Below are 27,227 nucleotides of genomic sequence, written 5' to 3'. Positions count from 1 at the left end.
CTGGCCAGTCCCCCTGGAGGCACATTCACTGTCCTCCCAGGCCACCCTCCCCTGACCTTCCTCCTGCCTCTGCCTGCAGGCTCGCTAAAACTATTTAAATGGAGAGACCTGGGATCCTTGATTCCAGAGAAGCTGATTCAGAGGGGATCATATTGGGCTTATTATGTGGTTGGGGACCTTAAAGCATGAGAGAGAAGATAGGAAGAATGGGGATGGGGTTGGGGAGGGGGTGTTCAGCCAATACAGCTGGCAGCCAGGCCAGAGGACCAGCCAATAGCAATAAGTAGCTTGTTAGCACAGAAGAGAGAACACAGGTGTTGAATAAAGACATTTTTATTGTCTCTTCCCAAGATGCACACTGATTCTAACAGAGCTTCATTCGCCTCCAGGCTGGAAAGAGGACAGAGAAAACAAAGATAACATTACACCTTCAATGCAGAACATTGAAGAGCAGAACAGCCCAAGGTGGGTCTGTGAGGGGGCTGGAAGGGCATCAGGAGTGGGGGGAGGGGAGAGGCTGGGGGATGAAGAGGAGAGCATTAGGAGGGGTGTGGTGCTCAGGGAAGGGCTGGGGTGTTGGGAGGGCATAGAGGTGGGGAGGGGTTCAAGAAGCCCTGGAGGCAGCAACAAAGATGTCCTTGTAGCCCTTGATCTCCTTGATCTCATTGCTGCTGATGAGGACCTGCAGCTGGCGGGGTCCAGTTTTGATGGGGTAGAGGTCCAGTTGAATTTGGATGGTATGTCCAGCCACCAGAGTCCCAATGCTGAAAGTCAAAAAGAGCCTGTTAGAGCCTTAAGCAACTACTGGGGTGGATGATCTGGTTTCACTTTTTGGTGGTAAGCACCTCCCACCCTTCAATACCACCAAGCTCAACCTTCCCCAAGGAGGGTTGGAAAGTGGTGGCAAGTAGGCACCATCCAGGAGACCATCCTAGGACCCCACAAGATGTCCCTTGTCAGAGACCAGCATGGTACTTACTTATTGTATATCTGCCCATCGATGAGGCCACTTCCCTCCAGCACCATCATGCAGTTACTCAGAGCCACCGTTAGGGTATTGGTGAGGGTGATGTGGACTCTCAATGCCTTACCCACCTCAGCCCTTTTAGACACCTGTGTGGAGAGAAGGTGGGTATATTGTGGGCAACTGGCCTCATTTCTGTGCTCCAGTTCAGTCATCTCACTCCATCATCCCTCTGTTGACCATGGTCAACACTTAGTGCTAAAATGCTGCAGGGAGAGAAGAACATGAGCTAAGAGTATTCAAGGTTAACATGTATCCTGCCCTGTCTTAGAAGGTCACAATACTTCAGGAAGCCACCACCAGCTGGGAATTGACACCAAGTTGAAATCTATTTCTCTCTCCACCATTTAGTTCAGGATGGCAATTAGATCTCAACTTAAATGCCACCTCTACTCTGTTAATCATTGCTAATAGAAATGGTGTGTTGAAAAGGATCCCGAGGACAAATTGAGAGTCAGAGAGAGTTACGATTGATTAGTAGTGTCTGACACAGGCATGGGGTAAGGAAGTGGTGTCATTTGTGCCAGCTATATGCTATCAGCGATATTGTTCTAAGGCCAAGGTCACATGATGTGGCAGAGCCAGGACCTGACCCAGATGTCCCAGGCCCCAGTCAGGATCTTTCTTTCCGCCACATTGCTCTGACAGTAGAAACACTCTGAGTTTTTCCAGGTGTGTTCTGTGCATCCCATGTGAGGTCTGTGTCATAGGGCAGCATGGCCATGGCCTGTGAGTGGGAAACAAGGATTCTAGCCTACACACTTCTAGAGCTGATGCCTACCTCAGTGCCAGCCAAGTGATGGAATTTGATAAACAAATGTTGAACTAAAATGAGTTCTGATTTGCTTTGACGTGGATGGAAGTGGAGGGTATTATGCTGAGTAAAGTAAGTCAATTGGAGAAAGACAATCATTATATGGTTTCACTCATATGGGGACTGTAAAAAATAGTGAAAGGGATTATAGGGGAAAGGAGAGAAAATGAATGGGAAAAATTAGAGAGGGTGACAAAACATGAGAAACTCCTAACTCTGGGAAATGAACAAGGGGTAGTGGAAGGGGAGGTGGGTGGAGGGATGGAGTGACTGGGTGATGGGCACTGAGGGGGGCACTTGACAGGATGAGTACTGGGTGTTATACTATATGTTGGCAAATCGAACTCTAATAAAAAATATATATATATATATATATATATATATAAAATGAGTTCTGACCATCCAGATCATACTTGGGGCATGTTCTGTCTCAAAAAGAAAAATCAAGGAAAAATAAGAATACATACTGACTTCTCTAAAATTCAAATGAAAGAAACAAATCTCTTACTCTAATGAGGGCATCAAAATAAAACAGGTAAAAATGTCTTTGGAATCCTTCATAGTCACACAAATCATCCCCAAGTCCCCTACCAATGGGGACCAATGAATAGTCTACTTGGCATCTGATATGTCTACACCAGATCTTGTTGGTAACCAGGGCTCTGGGTAATAGTCAGGGTCCTCACCTCAGCACCAGCATGGCCAGGTGAAAACTGTCAGATGGTCAGGTGGCTTATGCTGTGGAGCCACTCAATTCTTGTTCTGGGTGAAGGTGGAGTATGCTAACAGATCCAGCAGGTGCAAAGCCAGGATGGGATTAGGAAGAGGGCAAGTCCTTCAGAATGGGTTGGGGGGGCAGGTGGGGAAAGGAGGCTTCGAGGGAAGAAAAACCCTGGTAACAGGAGATGGAGAATATTTCTGCCCTCCATTTTTAATAAAGATTCATTCATTCATTCATTCATTCATTCGTTCGTTCATCCATGAGAGACACACAGAGAGAGACAGAGACACAGGCAGAGGGAGGAGCAGGCTCCCCATGGGGAACCCAATGCGGGATTCCATTCTGGGACTCTGAGATCACTCCCTGAGCCGAAGGCAGACGCTCAACCACTGAGCCACCCAGGTGTCCCTTTTACCCTCCATTGACCTTTCTTCCACCTGTGTTCCTTCCTCATGTAATGACCTTGCCAGCCACACACTCTTGGAACTCAAAGAGGCTCACCTTTCATTTGTTCTCCCTCTTCCCTGTCACCCCTGTATTATCTGCAGGTCCCTTTGGAATTTGACTTGTGTTTTTTCTCAAATTCACTCCTCTAATCCATCTCCCAGCCACGCCTCTCCTCTTTGTCTCTGCAAAGCCTTTCCAATACTTAATATGTCTTTATCTCCATCTCATGTCTCTGTACAGTGTCTTCCTATGCATTCTCCACAAAATGTCACCCTTTCTGGGGAGCCTTCCACTCTGTTCTGCACTTTGCACTGAGCATGAGATAGCATTGTACTGTGCTTTAATCATCTATTTAGTGTCTGAGGCAGGGACTATGTCCTGTTTACCACTGTAGCCCAAGGCCCTGGGTTGAGTGAGTCAGAGGACTCCTGGGCTCCATCTCTGTCCAGACACCTTACCTCAATAGATAAGTGGGGAGGCTCCAGAGAGATATCTTTTAGGACCAGCAGGGACCTCCCCGTATCTTCCACCTTGGCAATGCCAGACACGCGGATCAGCTTCTCATCTGTCAGCTTGTTTCTATAATTTTCGTAGGGTAGCAAGAGCGGCCACTGTATCTCTAAGCACAGACAAAAGACACCTTGAGTCTGGAAGGAAAGAGAGAGGGGAAGGGAGAGAGAGAATATGTGTATATGTGAGAGAGAGTATGCGTGTGAGTCTATATGTGTGTGCAAATATATTTGTGTGACAGAGAGGGGGAGAGATGCAGTGTACTTACCCTATACCCACTGCCCCCAGAGGTCACTGCTATGTTTCCCCTAGTGGGATGGTGTCAGAGGCACAGCACATGGCATGCAACCTCCTGCCAACAGCAGCTTCACTGCCTGGTGTGTGTGTGTGTGTGTGTGTGTGTGTGTGTGTGTGTATGTGTTGGGGTGCCGGGATCTCTGTGTAATCTGGCTGAACCATCCCTGCTTTGTTCATGACCCCAAAGTTCCCGTCCTTATTGGTGCCTTTCCCGGCCTGCCCTATACTCACCCTCCCCAAAGTCCAGGTCCAAGTGCACTGTTTGCCTCCAAAGGGGTTCCCGGGTGTCACCCTGGTGCAATAGGGCCTGCGCACTGAAGCGCACCACCAGTCTGATGGGACCCCGGGGATGGACTCTGTCCGGCACCCTCCGGGCATGCAGCTTCAGCATCAGGTCATGACCCCACTCAGGTGTCTTGGCCAGGTGAAGCTGCAGCTGTGCTGGCTGGTCCTGAGAGCCCCTAGACCCAAGCAGATCTAGGAAGGGAGAAGAGGCCCTTCTTGGGCTCAGCATTTTCCGGGAAGCCTTCATGAACACAGATCGCTCCTCGGGGGATCCTGGCAGAAAGAAGAACCAGGAAAGCCTTCAGTGAGGAGGGATTGAGAGGAGCAGTGGCCTTCTTGGGGAAAGAAGCTACCCCCCAAAACTCCCAGGTCCCCTCCCAAAACCCCAGCCACATGAATAGCTGCATCAGGAGGTGATATAGCATCATGGCTAAGAACATGGGGATTGGTGTTGCTTGATTGGTGCTGGGTTCAAATCCTTGCTCAGACACAGTTCCTTAATCTCTGGGTACTCAGTTATTTTATCTTATTTTTCAAAGATTTTATTTATTTATTCATAAGAGACACACACAGAGAGAGGCAGAGGCATAGGCAGAAAGAGAAGCAGACTCCCTGCAGGGAGCCCAATGCAGGACTTGATCCCAGGACCCTGGGATCACGCCCTGAACCAAAGGCAGATAGATGCTTAGCCACTGAGCCACCCAGATGCCCCTCCATTCTTTTATCTGTAACTGAGGTCTAACTCCTTGCCTCCTAGAGCTGCCAAAAATTTGAGTTATATAAGTTGCTGAATATAAGCACCTAGTGTTGTTCTTTGTCTTCAGTATTGCCACCATCATTGCTGTCATCATCATCAAAGCCAGAGACTTCTTCCCCCACCAGCATCCTCACTTCTAAAATACATGCTCAAGTCTTCTGAATGGATCTTTGTCTTTTGCTCCTGGGGGCTACTCAATATTCAGGCTGAGCCCCAACTCACCCAAACTGTGGACTTCTCTAGAGCGGCTACTGTGTACCAGAGGCACTGCTCCAAGTGCTTTCTGTGTATCCACTCATTTGCCCTCATGACAGCCCTCTGAAATGCCATTAACCCATTTTATAAATGAGGAAGTAGAGGCACAGGGATGGTAAGAACATATCCAGGCTTACATAGCTAGAACCTAGGAGGGCCTTGGTTAGTACTCAAGCAGCATGACTTCCCCTGGCCTCCACAGGGACATCTACACCCTTCCACAGGCCAGGCATCCTTTCCCTCCTGAAGCATCTGCCTCCCCCCTTGCTGCTACCCCCCACTGCCATGACATAACGAGATCATGATATGACCCTAGGACAGAGTTGCCAGGTAAAATAAAGGACATTGTATTTGAATTTCAGGTAAATTTGAATTTTAGATACACAATGAATAATTTTTAGCTAAATATACTGCATATTATATTTAGGACACACTTATACTAATAAAATATTTGCTTATCTGAATTTATCTGGAATTCAGATTTAACTGGGCACCCTCTATTTTTATTTGCTCAATTCAGCAACTCTAGGGCCATGTGGCCAGGGTCCAGGAAAGCCAGAGTTTGCCACGAGGAGGAAGTGATCAGGTGGTGATGATCTTAACACGAGTAAGCCATCCTCACTGGGAGGCACAGAAAGGAGGGTCTACCCACCCCCCTTCCCTGAATCCCCAGGGCCCCAAGCACCTTCTGGATACTTGTAGGAACCGGTAATGTTCTGGCGCTGATCTGACCCTACCATCTTGGTGCTGATTTCCTTCCCAATGGAACTGGTGTTATGGACCAGGATTTCCTGGGCCTGACCATTCCTGAAGAGCCAAATGACTTCATCAGCATTCACCTCCGCGTATACAAATGGGGTGTCATAGGGCAAGTGGACCTCCCCTTCCCTGACGGCCTTCACAGAGGCAGGGCCACAGCAGAACAGGCCTGTGGAGGGAACAGAAGTTGAGGATGGCTGACAGCTGCTAGCATGTGGACTGGGATGGGTGGTTGGGGAGGGGGGTGGGCAGGGGCCAGTAGGGAGATGGGATGGAGAAAACCCACATCTACTGAGTACTCTCAGGTTCCCACAGATTCATCTGATCTTCACACCCACCCTGTGAAGTGGCATTTATTATCTTCCCCACTTTACAGGTGAGGAAGCAACTGAGAGGTCCTGTGACTCATCAGGGTCATCCAGTTGAAAGCAACAAAGAGAAAAACACTACTCACTACTCCTTTCTGGCCTCCTGCTCTTGTGGTCAGTCCCCCTGCCAACATCCCCACGGAGCCCAGACCCTTCCAGAGTGGCCCTTACTCACCATTGCTGGTTTGCTGGGGTGTGGGGTCCAAAACCTGCCAACCATTGTATCCTGGTGGGAGATCTTTCCGGATCATCCAGCACTCGTTCCAGACGTGGAAATTCCTACAATAAAGAGATGAGAATCATGTTTTCAGATTTGCCAGGTACTGGGCACTATACTGAGTGCTATAACTTATATCAGTTTTTTAAAATTAAAGTGTAGTTGACATACAATATTGTATTAGTTTCAGGTGTACAATATAGTGATTTAACATTTATATAAATTAGGAAGTGATCACCATGAAAAATCTAGCTACTGTCTGGTACTGTACAAAGCTGTTATGTATTAATTATATCTCCCCCCTTTTTTTACTTATTTGAAAGTAATTTCAAGCTTATGGTAAAGTCACAAGCATAGTACAAAAAAATATCCATCTATCCATCTGTGATTACCATTATGCCCCATTTGCTTTATCATTGGCTTTCTCTCAGTATGGATATGAAGATTATGAATACATTTTTTCTTTTGTTTTTTTACCTCAGTGTGTATTTTCTAAGAATAGAGATCTTCCCCTACATAATCGTGAACAGTTATCAACCTCATACATTTACTATTGATATAATATCTTTATCTGTATGTTGGTAAATTGAACACCAATAAAAATTAATTTAAAAAAATATCTTTATCTAATTTACTGTCTATACTTCAGTTTTGTCAGCTGACCTACTAATGTCCTTTACAGCATTCCTTTCTGCCCAGTCCAGGATCAGACATTGCATCTAGTTGTGCAGTGTCCTTTGGTCTGTTTGGATCTGGAGTATTTCTTCAACCTTTGTTTTATTACATTGACATTTTGAATACAGTATTCATTTATTTGCCAGAGTGATCCTCATTTTGAACTTGTCTGATGTTTCCTCATGATTAGATTTGGATTATGCATTCATACACAGAATTCTACATAAGTGATAACAGCCTTCCCAAATATACTACTGCTGATTGAATGGAGGATGCTTCAGCTCCCTAGGAGCTCAGAGAAGGAGGGGCTCCAAAGACAGCTGCTAGTTCTCACACAACTCAAAGATCTTACCTGGAAACTGGCTGGAAAAGGAAAAACAGAAAATCAGATTTTCAGTAGAGCCGAGGAGAAAGGAACGTGGGGAAGAGACTAGAGATAAAGAAATGACAGGACATACAGAGATACACACACATGCATACACACACGTGCAGAGAGGGAATGAGGTGGGTAGAGGAAACAGCAAGAGGGATGGAGAAAGTAGACAGAGGCAGCGAGTTCAGGCTTTGCCCTAACAGGGCAAGCAGAGAATGGCACAAACAGAATGACTCAAAGAAGGAAGAATAAGAGGCATACAGATTATATGGTTACTATTCACAGAACACATGATGTATTCATTCGGTTGTGGGCTTCAGTGTTGTCCCATAGTCTTCTATCTCTGAAATGAGTGTGCTGTGATTATCTAATTAGCCAGAACAGTTTCCTAGGTTGGGGAATTACTCCCTGGGCACCAACAACAAAGTGCAGGGTAATGCACTACCTCAGGACCAGAGAGGATCATGTCAGAGTTTCCCTACCCTTCCTGAAACAGAGCAGAGATCTGTTTGAGACCATGCCCCTTACCATATTTTGTCTCGTTTCTGAATTGGCAGCATCTCTGCATTTTGGTCAAAGTAGGTGTCGATGGTTAAGTTTCCATCCATGTTGTGTGCAGAACGGAAATTGGAAACCACACGAGTTGGAACACCTAAACATCTCATTACTAAAGAGAAGGAAAGTATGGAGAATTGCTGAGTTCATTTCAAGCAGAATCATTGGTTTCCCATGCATACTTTCTAAGTTTTAAGCTGGAGGAAAGAAAGAAGGCCAAGACTCTTACAAATCCATACCTGTAACTCCTCTATTCTCAGAGCACTGCACCCAGGCCCAGAACCCTGCTGCCTACCTGCCCCATCGATGGTCTCCATCCCACTAGGAGAAAGAAATCATTTGAAGGTTACTTAAAACACCAATATGCAACTCAATTTATAACTTGGGGCTTTTTCTGTTCAGCAGCTTTCCAAATTAAAAACAGAGAACCTAAAACATTTGCTAATTTGAAAGAAAATTTTAAAGACTTTAGGCCTTACACTGTGGCCAGTTTCAGAAGAGAAGCTGTCTGACCTTAGGTAAGTGGCTTAACTTCTTTGAAACTTGGTCTCCTGTATGTAACAAAATAAGGAATTGGACTAGATGATTTTCAGTCCTGAAATTCTAAATGTGTAATTCTACTGAAATACAAGAGTTTGGAGGAGGTAAGAAAGAAATTCAAGAAAGGACAGAAGGGCAATATACGCTTAACAAAGATAAGTGGCAGACCTCAGAGACAAGGGAACCTGCAGGGCCAATGAGGCAACAACCATCTTTGATAAGGCAACAGCATCCTCTTGTGGCTTCTCAGGATAGTACTACAAAGGCTTTTTAAAGCTGAGTTAAGATTTCACTTAAGTAATTAAGATCTATTCATACAAAGCAGATATTACAACACCTACACTACCACCACACACAAGTGCATGTCACACACACACACACACACACACAGACACACACACACACACACACACACATCTGCCCAGGACCAAATAAAATCAAGCCAAGAGCCAGATATGACTCTGGGAACATAGATCCCCACCTCAGCCAACGAGGCAAGGAGTTCAGAGGAGTTTAGACAGAGAGAGATTTATCCTACCCCTCCTGGCTCAGGAGGAGCTCAGGGTGCCTCCTGAGGCTGCTGGGAGGATAATAATGCTTTGGAAAGTAAGAGGACTGTTGAGATTGATGAATCTTTCTGTTTCAATTGATTCAAGAGCCCCAAATGCAGCCAGTCATCTGTTCACAGTTACCTCTCTACTCCCAGCATTGCTCCTGGGCTTTTCACAACCCCTCTGCAGGGATGACAGCTAGACCAGGGCTGCAAGTGGCGAGAGGCTGTGTAATGGGAGCAGCTGACCTCTCACACAATGGCCCCAGAACTCTAGGGTTTGGGAGTAGGGAGACGCTTCAAGGTGGAGTAAGGATGCAGACAGAGACCTCTTCCTCTCATCCCAGTGTCTAAGGGCTTGAGCCCTCTTACATGACACCTGCCTAGCCAGGGACTTCCCAGGTCAAGGCAAATGTGGCCATACTAAATTCTGGTGCTGTGCTGAACATTTTCCAGGGATAATTGAAGAGGAAGGTGAGGTCACTCGATTTGAACACTCAGATTTAAACATCTCCTCTGTCTGCAGCACCCATACCTAACTTCCAAGCTATGCTGTCCCTCTCAGAAATATCTAGAACTTTGTCTTTGGCCCCTGTCTCTGTCTTTCCTGTTCTGTGCTCCCTCATTCTCCAATTCAGAGCCAACCCATTCATTCAGCAAACATTGACTGAGCACCACAGTGTAACAGGTAACGCTGTGTAAGGTGCTTCTGCCTTGCATGAGGGAGGACAGGAGGGCACCTCAGTATTCTATCTTTCCTTCACCTTTGCAGATAATCCAAACAACACCTTTCTACTAAATTATAAATAAATGATAATGCATAAAACATTGATGCTCCATGCAGGTAGTCAGCAAAGTAGCAAACCTCCAATTGTAACTCCTCAAGAGAAGTATTTCTCAATATTCTCAGTATTCTCGGAGAGAATACTTTCTCTCTGAGAAGTATTTGGGAGACGTCAGCTCTGCCCATGGGTGAGATCAGGCTTTCCCAGACCATCTGCTTGCAAAGCAGGCTTCCGCCAGCCTGTCCCTAACTCTGGGCTCACCTGGAGCTGAGAAACTTGAGCAGTGGCAGAAAGAAGCTGCCTTTGCTTCTACTTTGGGACCACAAGCTTCTCTATCCAGGAGACCGTTTTAATAGTCTATCTGCCATCAAGGAGACTGAATGATTGCAACAGGTCAACCTCTCTCCTAGGTAAATATGCAAGACTCCTCAAGACTACAGAGTGTGCTGGGTAAGAGTCCATGTGTTCACTGCTCCTTAGCTGTGGGGCTATAAATAAGCCACAGTTAACTTAAGTGAAAATGGAGATATCAGAGCCCAACCTCAAAGAGTTATCAAGAAAATTAAATAAATGATTCTCCATCTTCATCTCCCCATCACTCACCTGTGCACATAACAGCTGCAAAGACCCAGCACTGCCCAAACTTCACAGGCTGCTTGCCCCTGGCTGACCACTGCCGCAGGATGGCTACACTGCCATTCCACTCCAATGGGCTGACACCCCTGGAGTAGTCTTCTCCCCAGTTCCCCTGCAGCACACCGTTGTCATCATTGCTGTTGATCTGCAAAGGACAGACAGGTGGGTTTCCACAGTGCCCTAGGGGAGCTCAGATTGTCCTCATATGAAGGTGGGAAAGTTTCTCTCCTTACCATGGCACTCACCACCCTGCAGACATATACCGGGTCATTCCGCTGGGAGTAGTCTTTGGATGGGTTCTCTAAGAAGTACAGGCTCTTGTCCAAGATCTCAAAACATATATCTATGATGTCCTCTTCAAACTTCCAAGTGATTTCATGGGAGAGAAAAGAGAAAAGTCAAAATGTCTAGCATCCTGAAACTTTGAGTCCATAATACACACTTTTAGAGATGGTGCATATGTGCTAGGGATGGGAGTGGGGTTAAATATTAGACAGGGTCCTGCCTTCAAAGAGCTTACAATCAAATTGGGAATGTATGAGACTAAGGATTCTGAAAAATTAACCTGTGTGGCTCTGATGGAAAAATCCAAACAGAATTCGGAAGTGAGAGGTCTATTGACCAAGAGGTCAGAGAAGGCCATTGGTGCCAGTGGACTTTGAAGGACTAGGTGGACAGGAAGAGAGCAGGGTGGGAATGTTCACCTGAGGTCTTTGAGTTTGGTAGTGCCAAGGATAGGGCTTAGAGATTTTTATTTCTAGAGAACATGAGGGAAGAGGAAAGATCAGACGGATAAATATAGGGTCGGCCAGGAGAGGAGAGGGAGCAGAGTGTGCGGATCCCAGGAGAAGCCAGTAGTCTCATAACATACATTTATAACATATATTTGTGAGATATGCTGCAACCCTTTGGTTTCTGAATGCATTGGTATTTTTTTCAGTTTCAAAAAATCATATAAGCTGTCACAGTCAGAGAACAGGGCAACTGGTCTTCCTCAGCAAGGACCCCTGCTCTCTCCCCACTATCCTCCTGGTAAGTGTGGATGGGGTTGAAATGTCAGTGAGAGGAAGGCAGAAAGTATACCAGGCACAGTTGGTGGTTGAGAGTGGAAAAGTTGCTCAGAGCCAAAGATCCCACCCTTTGTACGCTGACTGGATATTTGATGTTATTAAAGGAATTGTTCATTTTTCAGTTATGATAATGTATTATGGTTTGGTTTTTCAGAAAGAGTCATCATCTTTTAGAGCTATAAAAAAAAAGTATTACTGGATTAAATGATATAGTATCTACAATTTCCTTCCAAAAATTCCAGTGATGAGTTGGGAGTGATGGGGACAGTGGGCAAACTTTTTCTCTAATGAACTTTAGGTTTTGCAAGCTTTGGGGCCTCTGTTTCAACTACTCAACTCTGCCACTGTAGCATTACACACCCATAGATGATACTTAAGTGAATGAACATGGCTGTGTTCCCAGAAACTGTTATTTTTGGACATCAAGCTTATTGAACTTCATATCATTTGCACATCAAAACAAGTTTTAGGGTTTTTTTTCCAAAAACTTAAAAATATGAAAACCATCCTAACTCATGGACCATTCAAAAACAGTCAGTAGACTATAGTATGTAAAACTCTGGTATAGATGGAATAAGATTCACCATAAATTGCTTACTAATGAAGCTGAGAAATCAGTTCATTTTAATAGCCTGTCTATTTGGATTATGTTTTAAGTTTTTTCATATAAAATATTAAAAACTTGAGGGGCACCTGCCTGGCTCAGTTGGTAGAGCATGCAACTTTTGATCTCTGGGCTTTAAGTTTTTTTAGTTTTGTTTTGTTTTTAAATTTTTATTTATTTATGATAGTCACACAGGGAGAGAGAGAGAGAGAGAGGCAGAGACACAGGCAGAGGGAGAAGCAGGTTCCATGCACTGGGAGCCCGACATGGGATTCGATCCCGGGTCTCCAGGATCGTGCCCTGGGCCAAAGGCAGGCGCCAAACCGCTGCACCACCCAGGGATCCCCTGGGTTTTAAGTTTGAGTCCCGTGTTGGGTGTAGAGATTACTTTTAAATCTTTCAAAAAAAGACAAAAACCTTGAAAGATGTCTCCCTTTCCTTCCTTACCCCTCTTACTGGAGGGGAAATTGGCCAGCACCACATACCCGGACCTTTTGTTAGTGGCCCTTTGTGAGCTAATACACAGAGTTTATAAAGAACCAGCTGAAGGAGACCTGCCCCAGACCCACTTTTAGTGACAGTGTTACCTGTCCATAGTTCCAGGGCCAGGCAGTGATGAATCTTTCATGACCCTTGTAAACAAAGCCATAGTCCATCATGATATACTCCTGCAGCAGTATTTCACTTGGCAGGTAGACTTCATCCTCTGAGGGGTTAAGTAGTAGAGGGGGCAAAAAAGAAACAGTAATTAAAAGTCAGTAATGATAGTGTCTTGCTGGCTAATAGGAGAAGGAACTGGTTCATGACAATAGAAATCAAGACTGGACCCCTGAAAAGTCTACTGTGCTTTTCTAGAGGCCAGTGTTAGAATCTGTACTTTAAAAAAATAATGACTGTCATTTTCTTTTTAAAAAAATATTTTATTTATTTATTCATGAGACACACACACACACACACACACACACACAGAGGCAGAGACAGAGAGGCAGAGACATAGGTTAGAGAGAGAAGCAAGCTCCACGCAGGGAGCCCAACCTGGGACTCGATCCTGGGTCTCCAGGATCACACCTTGGGCCAAAGGTGGCGCTAAACCTCTAAGCCACCAGGGCTGCCCCCAATGACTGTCATTTCTGATTGTAAAGTGGAAAGCTTATTGTAGAGATTTGGAAAATATGGATGATGGAAAGAAGATAATGAAAATCACTCAGTGCCACTACTCAGAGAAACCCCCCGTTACAATTTGGTGTATTCTAGCCATTCTTTCTCTCCACGTATATGTAATATAATTAGGGTCCCCTGTGTTCCATTTGTCTAATCTGTTTCACTTAACATCACACCATGAACATTTTCATCATGCCATTAATTTTTTTTTTTGTAAAGATGGATTTAGTGTGAGCACATGGTAGTATATGGCATAGATAGGCAGCTTTCATCTTCTGGGCTTTCTCAGAAGAACTTCAGTGAGCACTCCCAGTCGATCAGGTTAGCATTACAGACCATAAGCAAGTCATACCTGCATTCCAAGGGTTAAAAAGGAGGATGAAAGTCCCCACTGGGTGAGCCACACTGTGACCCTGGCCCTGAGAGATCTCTATCTTCAGAGTGTAGGGACCAATGACCGCACTGGCTGGTGTGAAAAAGGAGACTAAGAGTGAGTTGGTGTCAGTGGTGAAGTCAGAAGCACTCCAGACATTGCCTTTTCGAGCCTGGGTGAGGGAGAAGGTGGCTCGGGTTCCCAGCAGCTCCATGGGTGCCGGTCCTGTGTGGGAGAGAATGACCCCAGAACGAGGTTTAAAATCTATGTGACATGATTCCAGGGAGACTGGGAGGACCACCTGCGATTCCTTTTGGTTTAAGGCTTTATTGTCACTGGGTGTCTTTGGGCAAGCCATTGAAGACCTGTGGGCCTCAGTTTTTTTAATGTGTAATATGGGATCATCATAGTACCCACCTGAAACTCTTGTTATGGGGATTAAATGAAATAATATGCATAAAGTTTGAGCACAGCACCTGTTGCATAATGGAAAGTTGGCTGTTACTATCAAAATTGCAGTTTGCCGAGTTGGCCAAATCTTTCCTTAATATCACTTTCAGTGTTCTGGGGATCTCAGGAAAAGAGAGGGGTGGGAGCACTCAGAAAGGCTCCTACAGGTGAATTTTGCCTTGGGGCAGGATGAACTCACCAGTCTCAGCCACAAAGGTAAGGTAGTCTTTCCCAAAGTGGAAGGATCGGTTAAAATGTAGCTGGAGCACAAAGGACTGGCCCCGGCGCACAATAAGCCGCTTCAGGCCCATCTCCTGTGTGTGATGCTCCTTGTTGTTCCTTGGGCTCTGCAGGTCAACAGACCTGAGCTTCAAGGCTGCCACTGGAGGGGGAGGGGAGGAGACAGGTCATTAATCACCCAGCCAAAGCTCCCATGCTCTGAATTAGGTAGGATTCTGTCCAGAGAGTAGCCCTTCTGCCACCCTGCCTCCTAGTTTCACAACTTAGCCTTGTAGGACAATTTAGCAGGCCCTGACCCTGGAGTGGGAAGGTTGTGATCCTTGTGACCTCTGCACCCAGACCAGACTGGGAGCGATAGGGTTTAAGAATTAGGGTCCCAGGAAGAGAAATGTTTCCATATAACTGAAACTTAACCATTAAAGTGCAACCACATACTGTTAACTACTTTTGTGGGCAATCTTTCCAAAAGTTACTCTATTGTCCTGCTGACAGAGGATAGAGCGTATTATAATTTTGTATGAATTCAGTCAATGCTCTGACTGGAGGCCGGGACCTCAGCTATAGGCAAGTCCCTGCTTTAAGATACCAGGTGGTAGCTTATTTCTCACCTCACAGCCACATTCCAGGTGGACGAGGGCACAGACTCTTTCCAGGATGCTACTGTACGTGTGCACCTAGTATACAGTTTAAAGACTCATAGCACAGTGGGCCGGAGTGCAGGCTCTCCCCACCTCAGCTGTAAGACTTTGAATAAGTCCCTTATGTCCATAGACATCAGTTTTCTAGCTGAAAAATGGAGACAGTGGTATTCCTAGCCTCAGGGTTCATGTGCACATTGAGTGAGGATTCACAAGTAAAGACCTTATTGTAGCAGCAGGTACAGAGTAAGCACCCAGTAATCACTGATTGCTCTTAATGCTAATAATAATGCAGCCTCAGACTGCATTTGCTTTGTTATTTTTTATTTATTTATTTTTTATTTTATTTATTGCACTAACAGCAAAAATCCATCAGATATTTTTTACTAGTAGCACATCAGTTTATCTCAGTGGTTCTCCACTGGAGAAATTCTGTCCCCTAGAGGACATTTAGCAATGCCTGGAGACATTTTTGATTGTCACAACTAGAGAATGAGGCCAAGGATCCTGCCAAATAGTATCCTAGAGGAAAAACAAATCTTGGCACCCACCCACTTTTTATATACCATTCACATTTTTTTAAATTTTTATTTATTTATGATAGTCACAGAGAGAGAGAGAGAGGCAGAGACACAGGTGGAGGAAGAAGCAGGCTCCACGCACCGGGAGCCCGACGTGGGACTCGATCCCGGGTCTCCAGGATCGCGCCCTGGGCCAAAGGCAGGCGCCAAACCGCTGCACCACCCAGGGATCCCACCATTCACATTTTTAACTTCTACATATATTTTTTATGTTTTTGCTAAATGAGTTCACTTTGCTAGTTTCAGCCCATCTTTCCTACCTGGCTATACTTCTTGAATTCTAATTCTTTTACTCAAATGCTTCACCTTAACACCTGGGAATTGCCTAAACTATTTTCTAGTTCTTCATCCAAGTCATAGGTAATAAGATGGTTCTAAGCATTAGGGCTTACGTCAGATGCCAATGGAGCTTTCTTCCAGGTTAACGCTGAGCTATTAGGAAATACTCTTTTAGTTGTTCAACTAGCTGTGACTACATCTAATACTTTACATGAGGAAAGTGGATTAAGTGTTTAAAAAAGTCTTTCACAGGGGTGCCTGGTTGGCTCAGTCGGTTAAGCATCTGCCTTTGGCTCAGGTCATGATCCCAGGAGAGATTCCCTGTGTTGGGCTCCCTGCTCAGCAGGGAGATGCTTGTCCCTCTCCCTCTCCTGTCCCTTCCCCATTTCCTTCTGCCCCTTCCCCCTCTTCCCCGTCCCTTCTCCGTACCTGCTCTATTGCTTACTCTCTCTCTCTCTGCCAAATAAATAAATAAAATCTTTTTTAAAATGTCTTTCACAGTCTAAAAATCAAATCCAACTTTCATATTTCCATCTTTCCTAAAAATTTGTTAAATATTTGGCTAAAAACAGAGTGCTCCTGATGATCCCTTAATCCCCCTTCTTGTAACCTTCTTTCCTTGAGGTAGATTCAAAGATGAATTACTGGATCAAATCATACAAAGCTTTTAAACCTCTTGATGTTACTTAAGCACTTAAATAATTATATTATTGGAACCAGAAAAGTTAGGGCAAGATCTAAAACAGATGCCTTAGAATTACTTAACAGCATTTTTAAAACATCAGGTCCAATCCATTAATAGTTTGCAAAATCAGTTTAGAGAAATGTGACCAATATTTTTTAAAAATGGAAAATATCACAATGTATCTAATCACACATAAGGAGAGCAAGTATAATTTTATGTGCAACTGAGTCATGATGTAAACTGTGGGTCATGGTCAAAAAAGTTTGAAAGCAACTGGCCTAGAAACTGGTGGAAGCTGATTGCATCTTATCTGTTCTTGAGGAGCCTGACATTTTTACAACAGGAACTACGCGGCCTCTGAAGGAAGCTTCTCCACCCCATGTATAGTGCTCAGTGGCCATTCCACCCTGAAAGATCAGATAGCCAAAGAGCACTCAGGAGCGCTTATATCACTTCCACAGGAAGGAACAGAAGGGAGTGGGGTGGGGGGCAGCATTTTTCTGGCTGCTGTTCACAGCTAGAAGCATGGTTCGTAAGGGCAGCCAACTCAATTCTCCATTTACCCAGGCTGGTGCTTGAGTTGGGAAGGAAAGTGGGAGAGGAAGAAGGAAAATGCCTTCCTCTCTGTGCCAGGCTGCAGTGCATGGACAAAACTCATTCTCCTTTGGAAACTCAGGTTTTCTTTTTTATTCCACTTAATACCATTATGCATTTGGCTCACTAAAGTGCTTTTCCTATCAGGGAGACAGTGACTTCAAAATACAAGAGGGAGGTCCTTCAAGGGAGCAGGAAAAGAAAATCAAGAGGATCAGGAGAGGTTCAACAAAGCAGGAAATGAAGCAGAAGCAATTAGTAAAAATATGTCAGCACCCACAAGGTCTTCTTGACTTGGCCACCGGCCCACCAGAGGTAATGATGTGAGTAAGAGGAGAGTAAGCCCCAGCCACATGACTCCTGGTGCTTAACTAATATAAAGACAAGGAAGGATCAAATATACCCCCATGTGTTATTAGTCTTAAAAAGTGTGGGGAAAGACGGGGATGACATTTAAACAGCTACCTGCCTGTGATGAGTTCTGAAGCTCCTGCCCCCTGAGATGAAAGCCTGAGGCCGCCCCATTCTTGAGAATGGCTCCATCTGCCCTTGGGTCTTAGGTCAGAGGTAACCACTGCACAGGGGCTTTCTTCAGCCACTGAATATGATGTCCCACATCTCACCCTACTGCTTGCCATCACAACCCCCTCTTTATTCTTTGTTGGGCACTTAGTAGTGTCTAGAATTAGTTCCAGAGAAGCAAAGACCTTGGCCATCTTCTCACACCTGGATCCCCCATGCCTCAGATAGAGCATGGTTCCTAATCATTACTAATGATAGCTAATGCCCACTGAGTACCTACTACATGCCAGACACCATCAGAAGCATTTTATGTGTCTGAAAGCATTTCTGTTCTCACAACCACCCTGTAATGGAGGTGTTAATATTCTTCCCCACATGCAGGAAGGTATAGGGCAGATCTGGGATTCAAACCCAGGTAGGCTGGCTCCAGAGCCTTCACTCTTAACCTTGACAGTCTCTGGCCTTCCCTGGTGAGTGCTCTGAGATGTTTGCTGAAGCAATATGTGCAGCTTGGATAAACTCTGAGAATAACCTGATAAGAGGGCAGTGGGGCTATAAAGGAAGAGAGAAGCCTGTGAGGGCAGCAGGGCCAACATGAAGGGGCACTTGACTCCAGGCAAAGATGCTGCTGTTTGATTCAGTAGTAAATAGGTAAACCTATCCATGGTGGGAGGATAAAATTGTACATCTTTCTGAGGGCAATTTATCAATGTTTATTACATAAGAAAAGAAAGCCTTAAAACATAAATACATTTGAGCCATAAATTCCCCTTTGGGGAATTTTTCCTAAGAAAAATCATAATTTGTGTACAAAAATGTAAGAAATAAGGATGGCCAGTGCAGACCAAAGATACTACAGTAAGAGTTGGATACCTAAACTTTATTCCTCTTATCTTAGTGTGACCAACAAAAAGAACAAAGAATATCAGGAAATAATTCATGAAGTATTAAAAAGGAACATAATAAGACTGAAACCAGGGATGCCTGGATGGCTCAGTGGTTGAGCATCTGCCTTTGGCTCAGGGCATGATCCCATGGTCCTGGGATCAAGCCCCACATTGGGCTCCCTGCAGGGAGCCTGCTTCTCCTTCTGCCTGTGTCTCTGCCTCTCTCTGTGTGTTTCTCATGAATAAATAAATAATTTTTTAAAAGACTAAATAAAACCAAGCATGGTACAGATTATCTTTAGGTAGTAACACTATGGGAAGTTTTTCTTTCCTGTGAGTTTTTTGGTACTGTCCAAGCTTTTGCTTTGAACATGTATTCCTTTTCTAGTTAGGGAAAAGCATTACTTTGACTAGAGGCAGCTTTTTGAACAGGAGTGGCACCATCAAAGCTGTAGTGCAGGATTAATCTGGCTATGGTATGTAGCTCAGATGGAGGGAAATAGTCTAGGGAGGGAAGGGCAGTGAGACTCTGTCATAATAACCTACGTAAAAAACTAAGAGTACCTAATCAAAGGTGTTGGCAAGAAGAAAGGAGGGACCGCCCTGTGTGTATGAGGGACTGGCATCCATGGGTTTGTGACAGGCTAATAAACACTTGTTGAAATACCTTGACTTCCGGGGCTTCCTAAAGCTAGTTTGGATGAAGACTGGGGCAGATTAAAAGAATCCACAGCCAGCTATGTCCTAGGTAATCAAGCTACTGGTGAAATACTGGAAAGCACTAGACAGAGATACCGAAGGGTAAATTATCCCAGGCACAGCAAGCACTGGGCACCTGCCACCAACCATTAGGTGAACTGGGATCTTTCCCTTCTCCTGCCTTTGTCCCTGCATTTAGACTATCTACTCTGTCAGTGTCTTTTCTTTTCCTACTTCTCATTATTATTGTGAATTTAGTGCTTTTGTAAATATTTCATTCTTTTTCATTACTTTTCTTTTTAAAAATATGCAAGGGTACATCTTTGTGAGAGCACACAAAGATTCTTTAGTGATAAGATTACTACAGAGTGTTTCTATTTCTCTTATAGTGTGCAACAACAAAACTGTCTTATTATCTAAAGGTTCAAGTCCAAATTGCTTTGTCAAGCATTCAAAGCCCTCCTCAATGTGGTACCAACATATTTATCCAATCTTATTTCCCAGTAGCCCATAAATAAATTCTGCTTCATTCATGTTGTGTCTTCCAAATAGATCATGCCCAGCCTGGTTCTACCTCTGGATGGTCCCTTCCCCAATATCCGCATCCCCACTGTCTCCATTCTTCAAGTAAAACTCAGCATCCACCCTTTTCACAAAAGCCTCCCTAAACATTTCGGTACATGGAGATATCTTAACACCTATAACAATAGTTTTATATCTGGGTAATATTTATTGAGTGTTTTTAAGCCCCAGGCTTTATATTCATTGTCTCCTTCCTTTTTTTTTTAAGATTTTATTTGTTTATTCATTCATTTATTTGTTTATTCAGGACACACAGAGAGAGGAAAAGACATAGGCAGAGGGAGAAGCAGGCTCCCTGTGGGGAGCCTGATGCGGGACTTGTTCCCAGGACCCTGGGATCACGCCCTGAGCTGAAAGTAGATGCTCAACCACTAAGCCACCCAGGCATCCCTATATTACTTCCTCTGTCCCTACAACTATCCAACTAGATATTATTAACTCCATATTACAGGCGAGTAGACAGATGATCAGTGAGACTAACTTGCCAGACTAGTAAGTGGCAAAACTGTCTTTTAAATCTAGACAGTTTGACTTCAGAGCCTAGCTAGCTTTTAACCTCTGGCTTGCGGTGCTAGTCTGGAGGTTTTCACTTTTTTTTTTTTTTCAAGTAAGTGATTATTGTGCTTTATTCAAATGAAAATGTAACAAACAGACCTAAGAGGAGCTGCTCTGATGGAAGAAGTGGGGAGGGGTTCCCCTGGCTTCTCTATAGAGCCCTAAGCGTCTAAAGAGCACAGTGAAAATCACAGATTCTTCCCAACCTCCATATCCTAAAATGCCAATAAGTCAGCTTCAGGGCCAACCTGGTGTCCCTCTTTCCTCTCAGTTTCTCAGACTCTGAACCATTTATTCCTCAGTTGTCTAAGCTGTTTCTTTGTGTATTTTTTAAAATATTTTATTTCTTTATTCATGAGAGACACGGAGAAAGAAGAGGCAGAGACACAGGCTGAGGGAGAAGCAGGGTCCATGGAGGGAGCCCAAAGAGGGACTTGATCCCGGGTCTCCAGGATCAGGCCCTGAGCCGAAGGCAGACATTCAACCGCTGAGCCACCCAAGCATCCCTCAGCTGTTTCTTTGAAACATTATTTCCCTTTAATGATATCTACATGGTTAACTGTATTATGTGATGGCTTATACCTAGTACTCTGCAATTCAAATAGCTGCTGGTGAGACAAAAGTGTCCCCAGGATGGCTACACAGTTTGAATCATTAGGTCTTGGGATGCCTGGGTGGCTCCTTTTCTTTTGTCTTCTCACTTCTCTAAAAATATCTTGTTCTTTTATTAAGATGCTATACAAGCCCAAATCCTAACCATCCTTTTGAGTTACTCATCGCTGAGTGCTCCCATGTATATGTGCAATGTACATGTTAATACACTTCTGTTTATTTTCTGTTTCTTTTATCAGACTAATTATCGGTCCCCAGCCAATGCACTTGATTGGTAGAAGGAAAAAAAGTGAAGTTTTCCCTCCTCTACAATATCCATCAAAAACTTAGTGGGGGGATCCCTGGGTGGTGCAGCGGTTTGGCACCTGCTTTTGGCCCAGGGCACGATCCTGGAGACCCGGGATCGAATTCCACGTCGGGCTCCCGATGCATGGAGCCTGCTTCTCCCTCTGCCTGTGTCTCTGCCTCTCTCTCTCTCTCTCTCTGTGTGACTATCATAAAAAAAAAAAAAACTTAGTGGGTATTGTCTTTGATCTGACAGTTCTTCTTTTAGAAATCTTTCATATAAAAAATACTTGCACACATATGCACAGTTTTTTCAGTAGGGATGTTCACTGCAGCATTGTTTATAAGACCAAAATGCTGGAAACAATCTAAATGTTCATGTATAATGCATAGTAACAAATTAAATAAGTTAATAAATTTATTAAATAAGTTATGTTTATATTCCCAGAATGTAAAATTATAATTCGACTAAAAATTTTAAAAATATTTTATTTATTTATTCATGAGAAACAGAGAGAGAGAGGCAGAGACACAGGCAGAGGGAGAAGCAGGCTCCATGCTGGGAGCCCGATGTGGGACTCGATCCCAGGTCTCCAGGATCACGCCCTGGGCCGAATGTGACGCTAAACCGCTGAGGCACCTGGGCTGCCCTAAAATTTTTGATAGACCATTATGCACTGGCATGCAAAGATTTCCAAGATATGTGATTACGGTTTTTAAAAAGCGAGTCAGGTTTTTAATATGCATTATATAATCCGATTGTGTAAAGATAATATGTATTATATGATCCCATTGTGTAAAGTCAAAAATTCTATATAATCTAGTATTATCTGGAAGCAGTTAACCACATTGTTAACGGTTCTTTCCTGTGAGGAAGGAGCAGGATTGAGAGTACATATGTACGTGAAAGAGGACTTGGCCTTTTTTATCCTAATATGTGAACTTTTTACTTTTTATAACAAGCATATATATTTTTTTTAATTTTTTTATTTATTATTTATTATAGTCACAGAGAGAGAGAGAGAGAGGCAGAGACACAGGCAGAGGGAGAAGCAGGCTCCATGCACCGGGAGCCCGACGTGGGATTCGATCCGGGGTCTCCGGGATCGCGCCCTGGGCCAAAGGCAGGCACCAAACCGCTGCGCCACCCAGGGATCCCACAAGCATATATTTTTTGTGTATTACTTGCTTAATTAAAGTATGGTTTTAAAAAAAGATAATATATTGGGGCACCTGGGTAACTCAGAGGTTAAGCATCTGCCTTTGGCTCAGGTCATGATCTCGGGGTCCTGGGATCGAGTCCCACATTGGGCTCCCCATGGGGAGTCTTCCTCTGCCTAAATCTCTGTGTCTCTTATGAATAAATAAATTTAAAAAATAAAAATAATAAAAATGAAAAAGATGATATAACATTTAGGCTTAGGTTGAGGATAACGGAGGGGAAAAATACCCTAGACTTTGGCAAAAAAACATGTGCCAAAGGTAGCATACAAACAGCTGTCTTGAGACTCCTCTGTTTAACTCCAACTTCTGTTAAAATACCATGTACAGCTCTAATCTCTAGTATTTTCTATGATATGTAATTTTGGGCCAATTTTAAGAAATACATAATCCATATTAGCATCCTCTCCCAGTAGGTCCTGTGTGACTACCAGACTGGAGTGTTCTTTTCATTCCAGCAGCAGAGATTCTGAGGTACTCTGGAAAAGAGCCTGAGCACAGAGGCAGGAGCAGCACTCTTTAAGGGGAGCTGAGAATCAGAGGAGAAACTGGGCCAGGAGAAAGGTCTAGGATCTAAGAGGTGATCCTCCCATAGCTACAGGGTTAGCCACAGAGATGGCTTCCCAAGTACCAAGGGTTCTTATTAAATTATCCACAAAATGTTGAACTAGAGGTTATCTCTATAAAACCTTTTCTTTGAGGTCCCTGCTTTCTTGGGTATAAGAGTATAAGATACCAAAAATGTAAACACATATGTTGTAATTCTTATTTATGTTAACTGCTATGAGAGAAAAAAGAACATAGAGTAGTCAATATTTAGGTAGAATAGTGAAAGACCTTGAGTCAGAAAAGACAGTGTGTGGAATGGCAAACCCAGGGTATAGGGAAGGGGTAAGGGGGGGTGGGAATTGAGGTTGATCAGGGACATTTGTGCTGGGAAGCCATCAGAATCCCAGTGGGTAAGGGCCATGGTCCAGTTCATATTTTAAAACAGGTAACTGGGGACTTCGTTGTAGAGGTCAAGACCCTCATGGGCTTCCTCGGACTTCCCAAGACCATTCTAGTCACAAGATATTAAAGAAAAGATTGTCCATAGCTTCAAGGGTAAGCTGAATCCACTCATAAAAAAATGAATCGTATGATTTGTGCCCCAATGGTTTGTGCCTTCCAAATGAAGGTAAGGAAATGGGAGGAAGGAGCCAGATCAATTTAAGTCCTCCTGTCTCTTCTATTCACCCCCACCCTCTCCAAATGTCTCCCCTCTCTTAATTCAGCACCTCAGAAATGACAGATTCCCAGTACTCACTCTGATCCATCTCCCTTCTTCTTCTGTCAGCCAAGGACCTTCAACTAATCAGTATTAAGATTCCAGACCTAATTGTGTCTCTGAGCATTTATAGTCATCCTCCTAGAACCTCTTCTCTCAACCTGAGTCGGTAGGGCGAGGCTGCTGTTTCCTCCTCCTCCTTGGACTCTTCCTGCTCTTAATATCCCCGTTGTTCCAGGTGCATCTTCACATAAGGGAAAGAGCTTCTGTCCTAAGCCTTTTAAAAAATTGCTGAGGGATTTGTTTCTGTGCCCTCTTTTTTAAGCTGAGAAGACTCAAGTGATGTGGAAGGCAAAGCATAGCTTGATTTATCCCTTTGCACTTCTGTCACTTTAAGGCTTGGAACCCAATTCGGTCTAAACCAGCTCAGTCTGGTGTCAGGAACTGCCAGATAGTCAGTGTCCAGATGGAAATGCATTAGGAGCATGCTACCCTCAGGAAGGTCATTCATCAGTGATCATGAAAATGAGCTTGAGTGGATCCCTGGGTGGCTCAGCGGTTTAGCCCCTGCCTTCGGCCCAGGGCGTGGTCCTGGAGTCCTGGGATCAAGTCCCACGTCAGGTTCCCTGCATGGAGTCTGCTTCTCCCTCTGCCTGTGTCTCTGCCAATATCTCTCTCTCTCTCTTTCTGTCTGTCTGTCTCTCATGAATAAATAAATAAAATCTTAAAAAAAAAGAAAAGAAAATGGGTTTGAACAGCCCATTAGGACCTGGCAAACTTTGCCTCTTGAAAAGCAAAATATGTTGACATGGTGAATTATGCCATTGATTAAAAATGAAGTTGATAGGGGTGCCTGGGTGGCTCAGTCAGTTGAACATCCAACTCTTGGTTTTGGCTCAGGTCATGATCATGAGATCCAGCCCCACGTTTGGCTCCATGCTCAGCAGTTAATCTGCTTGAGATTTCCTCCCTTTCCCTCAACCTCTCCTTCCATCCTACTATACTCTCTTTCTCTAAAATAAAGAAATAATTTTTTAAAAATAAAGTTGATAAAGCTTCCAATGACAAGGGGAAATGTCTATTAACTGGTAGGCAGGTGGGGGTGGGGGGAGGGGAGAGAAGCAGGGTACAAAAACAGTGCAGCTTATCTCAATGGTATAAAAAATGTTATTACATAGATAGACCCATTTTTAGAAGATGGAAGAAAATATAAACTGTGATTGTTTAAGAACAGTGAGATTTGGGACATGTGGGGGACTCCCGATTTAGTGCCTGCCTTCGGCCCAGGGCTGATCCTGGAGACCCAGGATCAAATCCCACGTCCGGCTCCCTGCATGGAGCCTGCTTCTCCCTCTGCCTATGTCTCTGCCCCTCTCTCTCTCTCTCTCTCTCTGTGTGTGTGTGTGTGTGTCTCTCATGAATAAATAAATAAAATCTTAAAAAAAAAAAAAGAGCAGTGAGATTGTGAGTATGATTTCCTTATTTATACTTTACTGAATTAAAAAATTCATGATGGGAGGTTAAGATGGTTTTAATCAAGGAGGAAAAAAATGTTTTTAAAAGAAAGTGAGCAAAGGGATAGGAGGACCATGACTGGAAATCTGGACATGTGTATTTTATCTGATTGACAGTGTAAAGAGAGAAGCAGAAGTATTTAGTCAACACTTCTGGAGGAAGAATTCAGGTTTCGTGAAGAATAGTGCTGCAGAGAAAACATAAAGCTATTAACACGTTCACTGATCATTGTCAAGGGTATGTAAGAGGTGCCTAATTCCCTGGATTAATCTGTGTGATTCATCAAAAATTCCAACACCTATTGTAAACAAAGCTCTCTGTCACATCCTCTGCCTTTTTTTTTTTTTTTAATGTGCTTGAGTGTATTTAGGAAATGGTCCTCATTTAGATACACTAAACTTGCTCATTACTAAGTGTTTACTGAACACCTCGGGGGATTTATTTTATTAAAAAATACTTTGGCTCAGAAAAATAATACTTTTGTTGTTACTGGTGCAAGAATCTCTTGTATTAGAACTATATCCTCTATATAAGGAAGGTGGAAATAAAAAAAAAAACTCTTTGTAATAAAAGTCCTAACTTCTATTGAAGATGTTTTATTTATTTATTTATTTATGATAGTCACAGAGAGAGAGAGAGAGAGGCAGAGACACAGGCAGAGGGAGAAGCAGGCTCCATGCACCGGAAGCCCGATGTGGGATTCGATCCCGGGTCTCCAGGATCGCGCCCTGGGCCAAAGGCAAGCGCCAAACCGCTGTGCCACCCAGGGATCCCCTGAAGATATTTTAAAAATAGATGTTTTTTTAAAAAGATTATATTTATTTATTTGAGAGAGAAAGAGAGCACAAGCAAGGGGGAAGGACAGAGAGAGAGAGGGAGAAGCAGACTTCTGGAGCCTGACATGGGGATACATCTTAGGACCCTGAGATCATGACCTTAGCTGAAGGCAGGCCCTTAGCTGACTAAGCCACCCAGGTGCCCTAAAAATAGATTTTTTTTAAATGGTAGAGAGTAATATACATTTTGATAAGTTTCCTTCTTGTTATTTTGTCTATGCTGAAGTGGGATTTTTTCCTTAGTAGTAATCACACTGTGTACTCAGGACAGGACCTGCTTAAAGTGTGAATTTCCATATAAAACAATTTGCCATCTTATTTGAAAATACAGCTTTAGCAGTATAATGATTTTTGCCTTGTAAAAATAAGCTTTCATGCCTCAAATTTTATTTATTTATTTGTTTATTTACTTACTCATTTATTTGGGTGAGGGCTTGGATGAGAAAAGAAGTTATTCCAAAAATAATCACAATATTATTATCCAGGTTAACCAAAGAAATTTCATTTGGTCAACTTAAGAGCCTCATGAAGACAGAGTGTCCTAGAGTGCGTAGGTGGCTCAGTCAGTTAAGCATCTGCCTAGGGCTCAGGTCATGATCCCTATGGCCAGTGATGGAGCCCCTTGTAGGGCTCCTTGCTCAGCAGGGAGTCTGCTTCTCCCTCTCCCTCTGCTTCTCATGCTCTGTCTCTCTCAAATAAATAAATAAAATTGTAAAAAAAAAAAAAAAAAAGACTGAGTGTCCCAATTTCTCTATGACTTTGATGCCTTCCTTCCTTTGTTTTACAAATATTGAATGCCTAGAATACTGATGGCACCATATTAGAAGTTTTGAGGCACACAAAGTGATCTTTAACCCCAAAGAGCTTGTAATCTATTGATGGAGAGAAAACACACACAAATATCCTCTACAAAGGAAACTGCCTTTTGTAGCTCAAAACAGTGGAGGTCTTCTAGACAGGAGCTCTAGAAAGGCTTTGTGAAATGTGAGCAGCCACCAACAGA

At 43.8% G+C, this 27,227-nt stretch overlaps 1 protein-coding gene across 1 annotated transcript; it reads right to left on the bottom strand.

Annotated features, from left to right (window-relative positions):
- Positions 1–604: 604 nt before the first annotated feature.
- TGM7 (transglutaminase 7) lies at positions 605–17,959 on the bottom strand. The gene is made up of 14 exons (XM_041731822.1): positions 17,867–17,959; positions 15,053–15,140; positions 14,426–14,608; positions 13,756–14,001; positions 12,830–12,948; positions 10,802–10,930; positions 10,536–10,713; positions 8,031–8,169; positions 6,413–6,516; positions 5,796–6,038; positions 4,045–4,371; positions 3,465–3,625; positions 980–1,113; positions 605–764 (listed from the first exon to the last, which is right to left on the bottom strand). Exons 1-14 carry the CDS (start codon positions 17,957–17,959, stop codon positions 605–607), a joined length of 2,304 nt encoding a protein of 767 aa, XP_041587756.1.
- Positions 17,960–27,227: the final 9,268 nt, after the last annotated feature.

Source organism: Vulpes lagopus, chromosome 2 (genome assembly GCF_018345385.1).
Source record: "Vulpes lagopus strain Blue_001 chromosome 2, ASM1834538v1, whole genome shotgun sequence".
Classification (NCBI taxonomy): domain Eukaryota; kingdom Metazoa; phylum Chordata; class Mammalia; order Carnivora; family Canidae; genus Vulpes; species Vulpes lagopus.
The sequence above is the reverse complement of the archived record's forward strand: the minus strand, read 5'-3'. Positions and strand labels throughout refer to the sequence as shown.

What these genes read in the sequence shown, in the direction of transcription:
- TGM7 (XM_041731822.1), bottom strand. Translation starts at nt 17,959, where the DNA reads ATGGCCAAGGTCTTTGCTTCTCTGGAACTAATTCTAGACACTACTAAG. An exon ending in CTCCCCACTTATCTATTGAG is followed by an intron (nt 1,114 to 3,464) that starts GTAAGGTGTCTG and finishes CTCTCCACACAG; the next exon opens with GTGTCTAAAAGGGCTGAGGT. An exon ending in GATGGGCAGATATACAATAA is followed by an intron (nt 765 to 979) that starts GTAAGTACCATG and finishes TTTGACTTTCAG; the next exon opens with CATTGGGACTCTGGTGGCTG.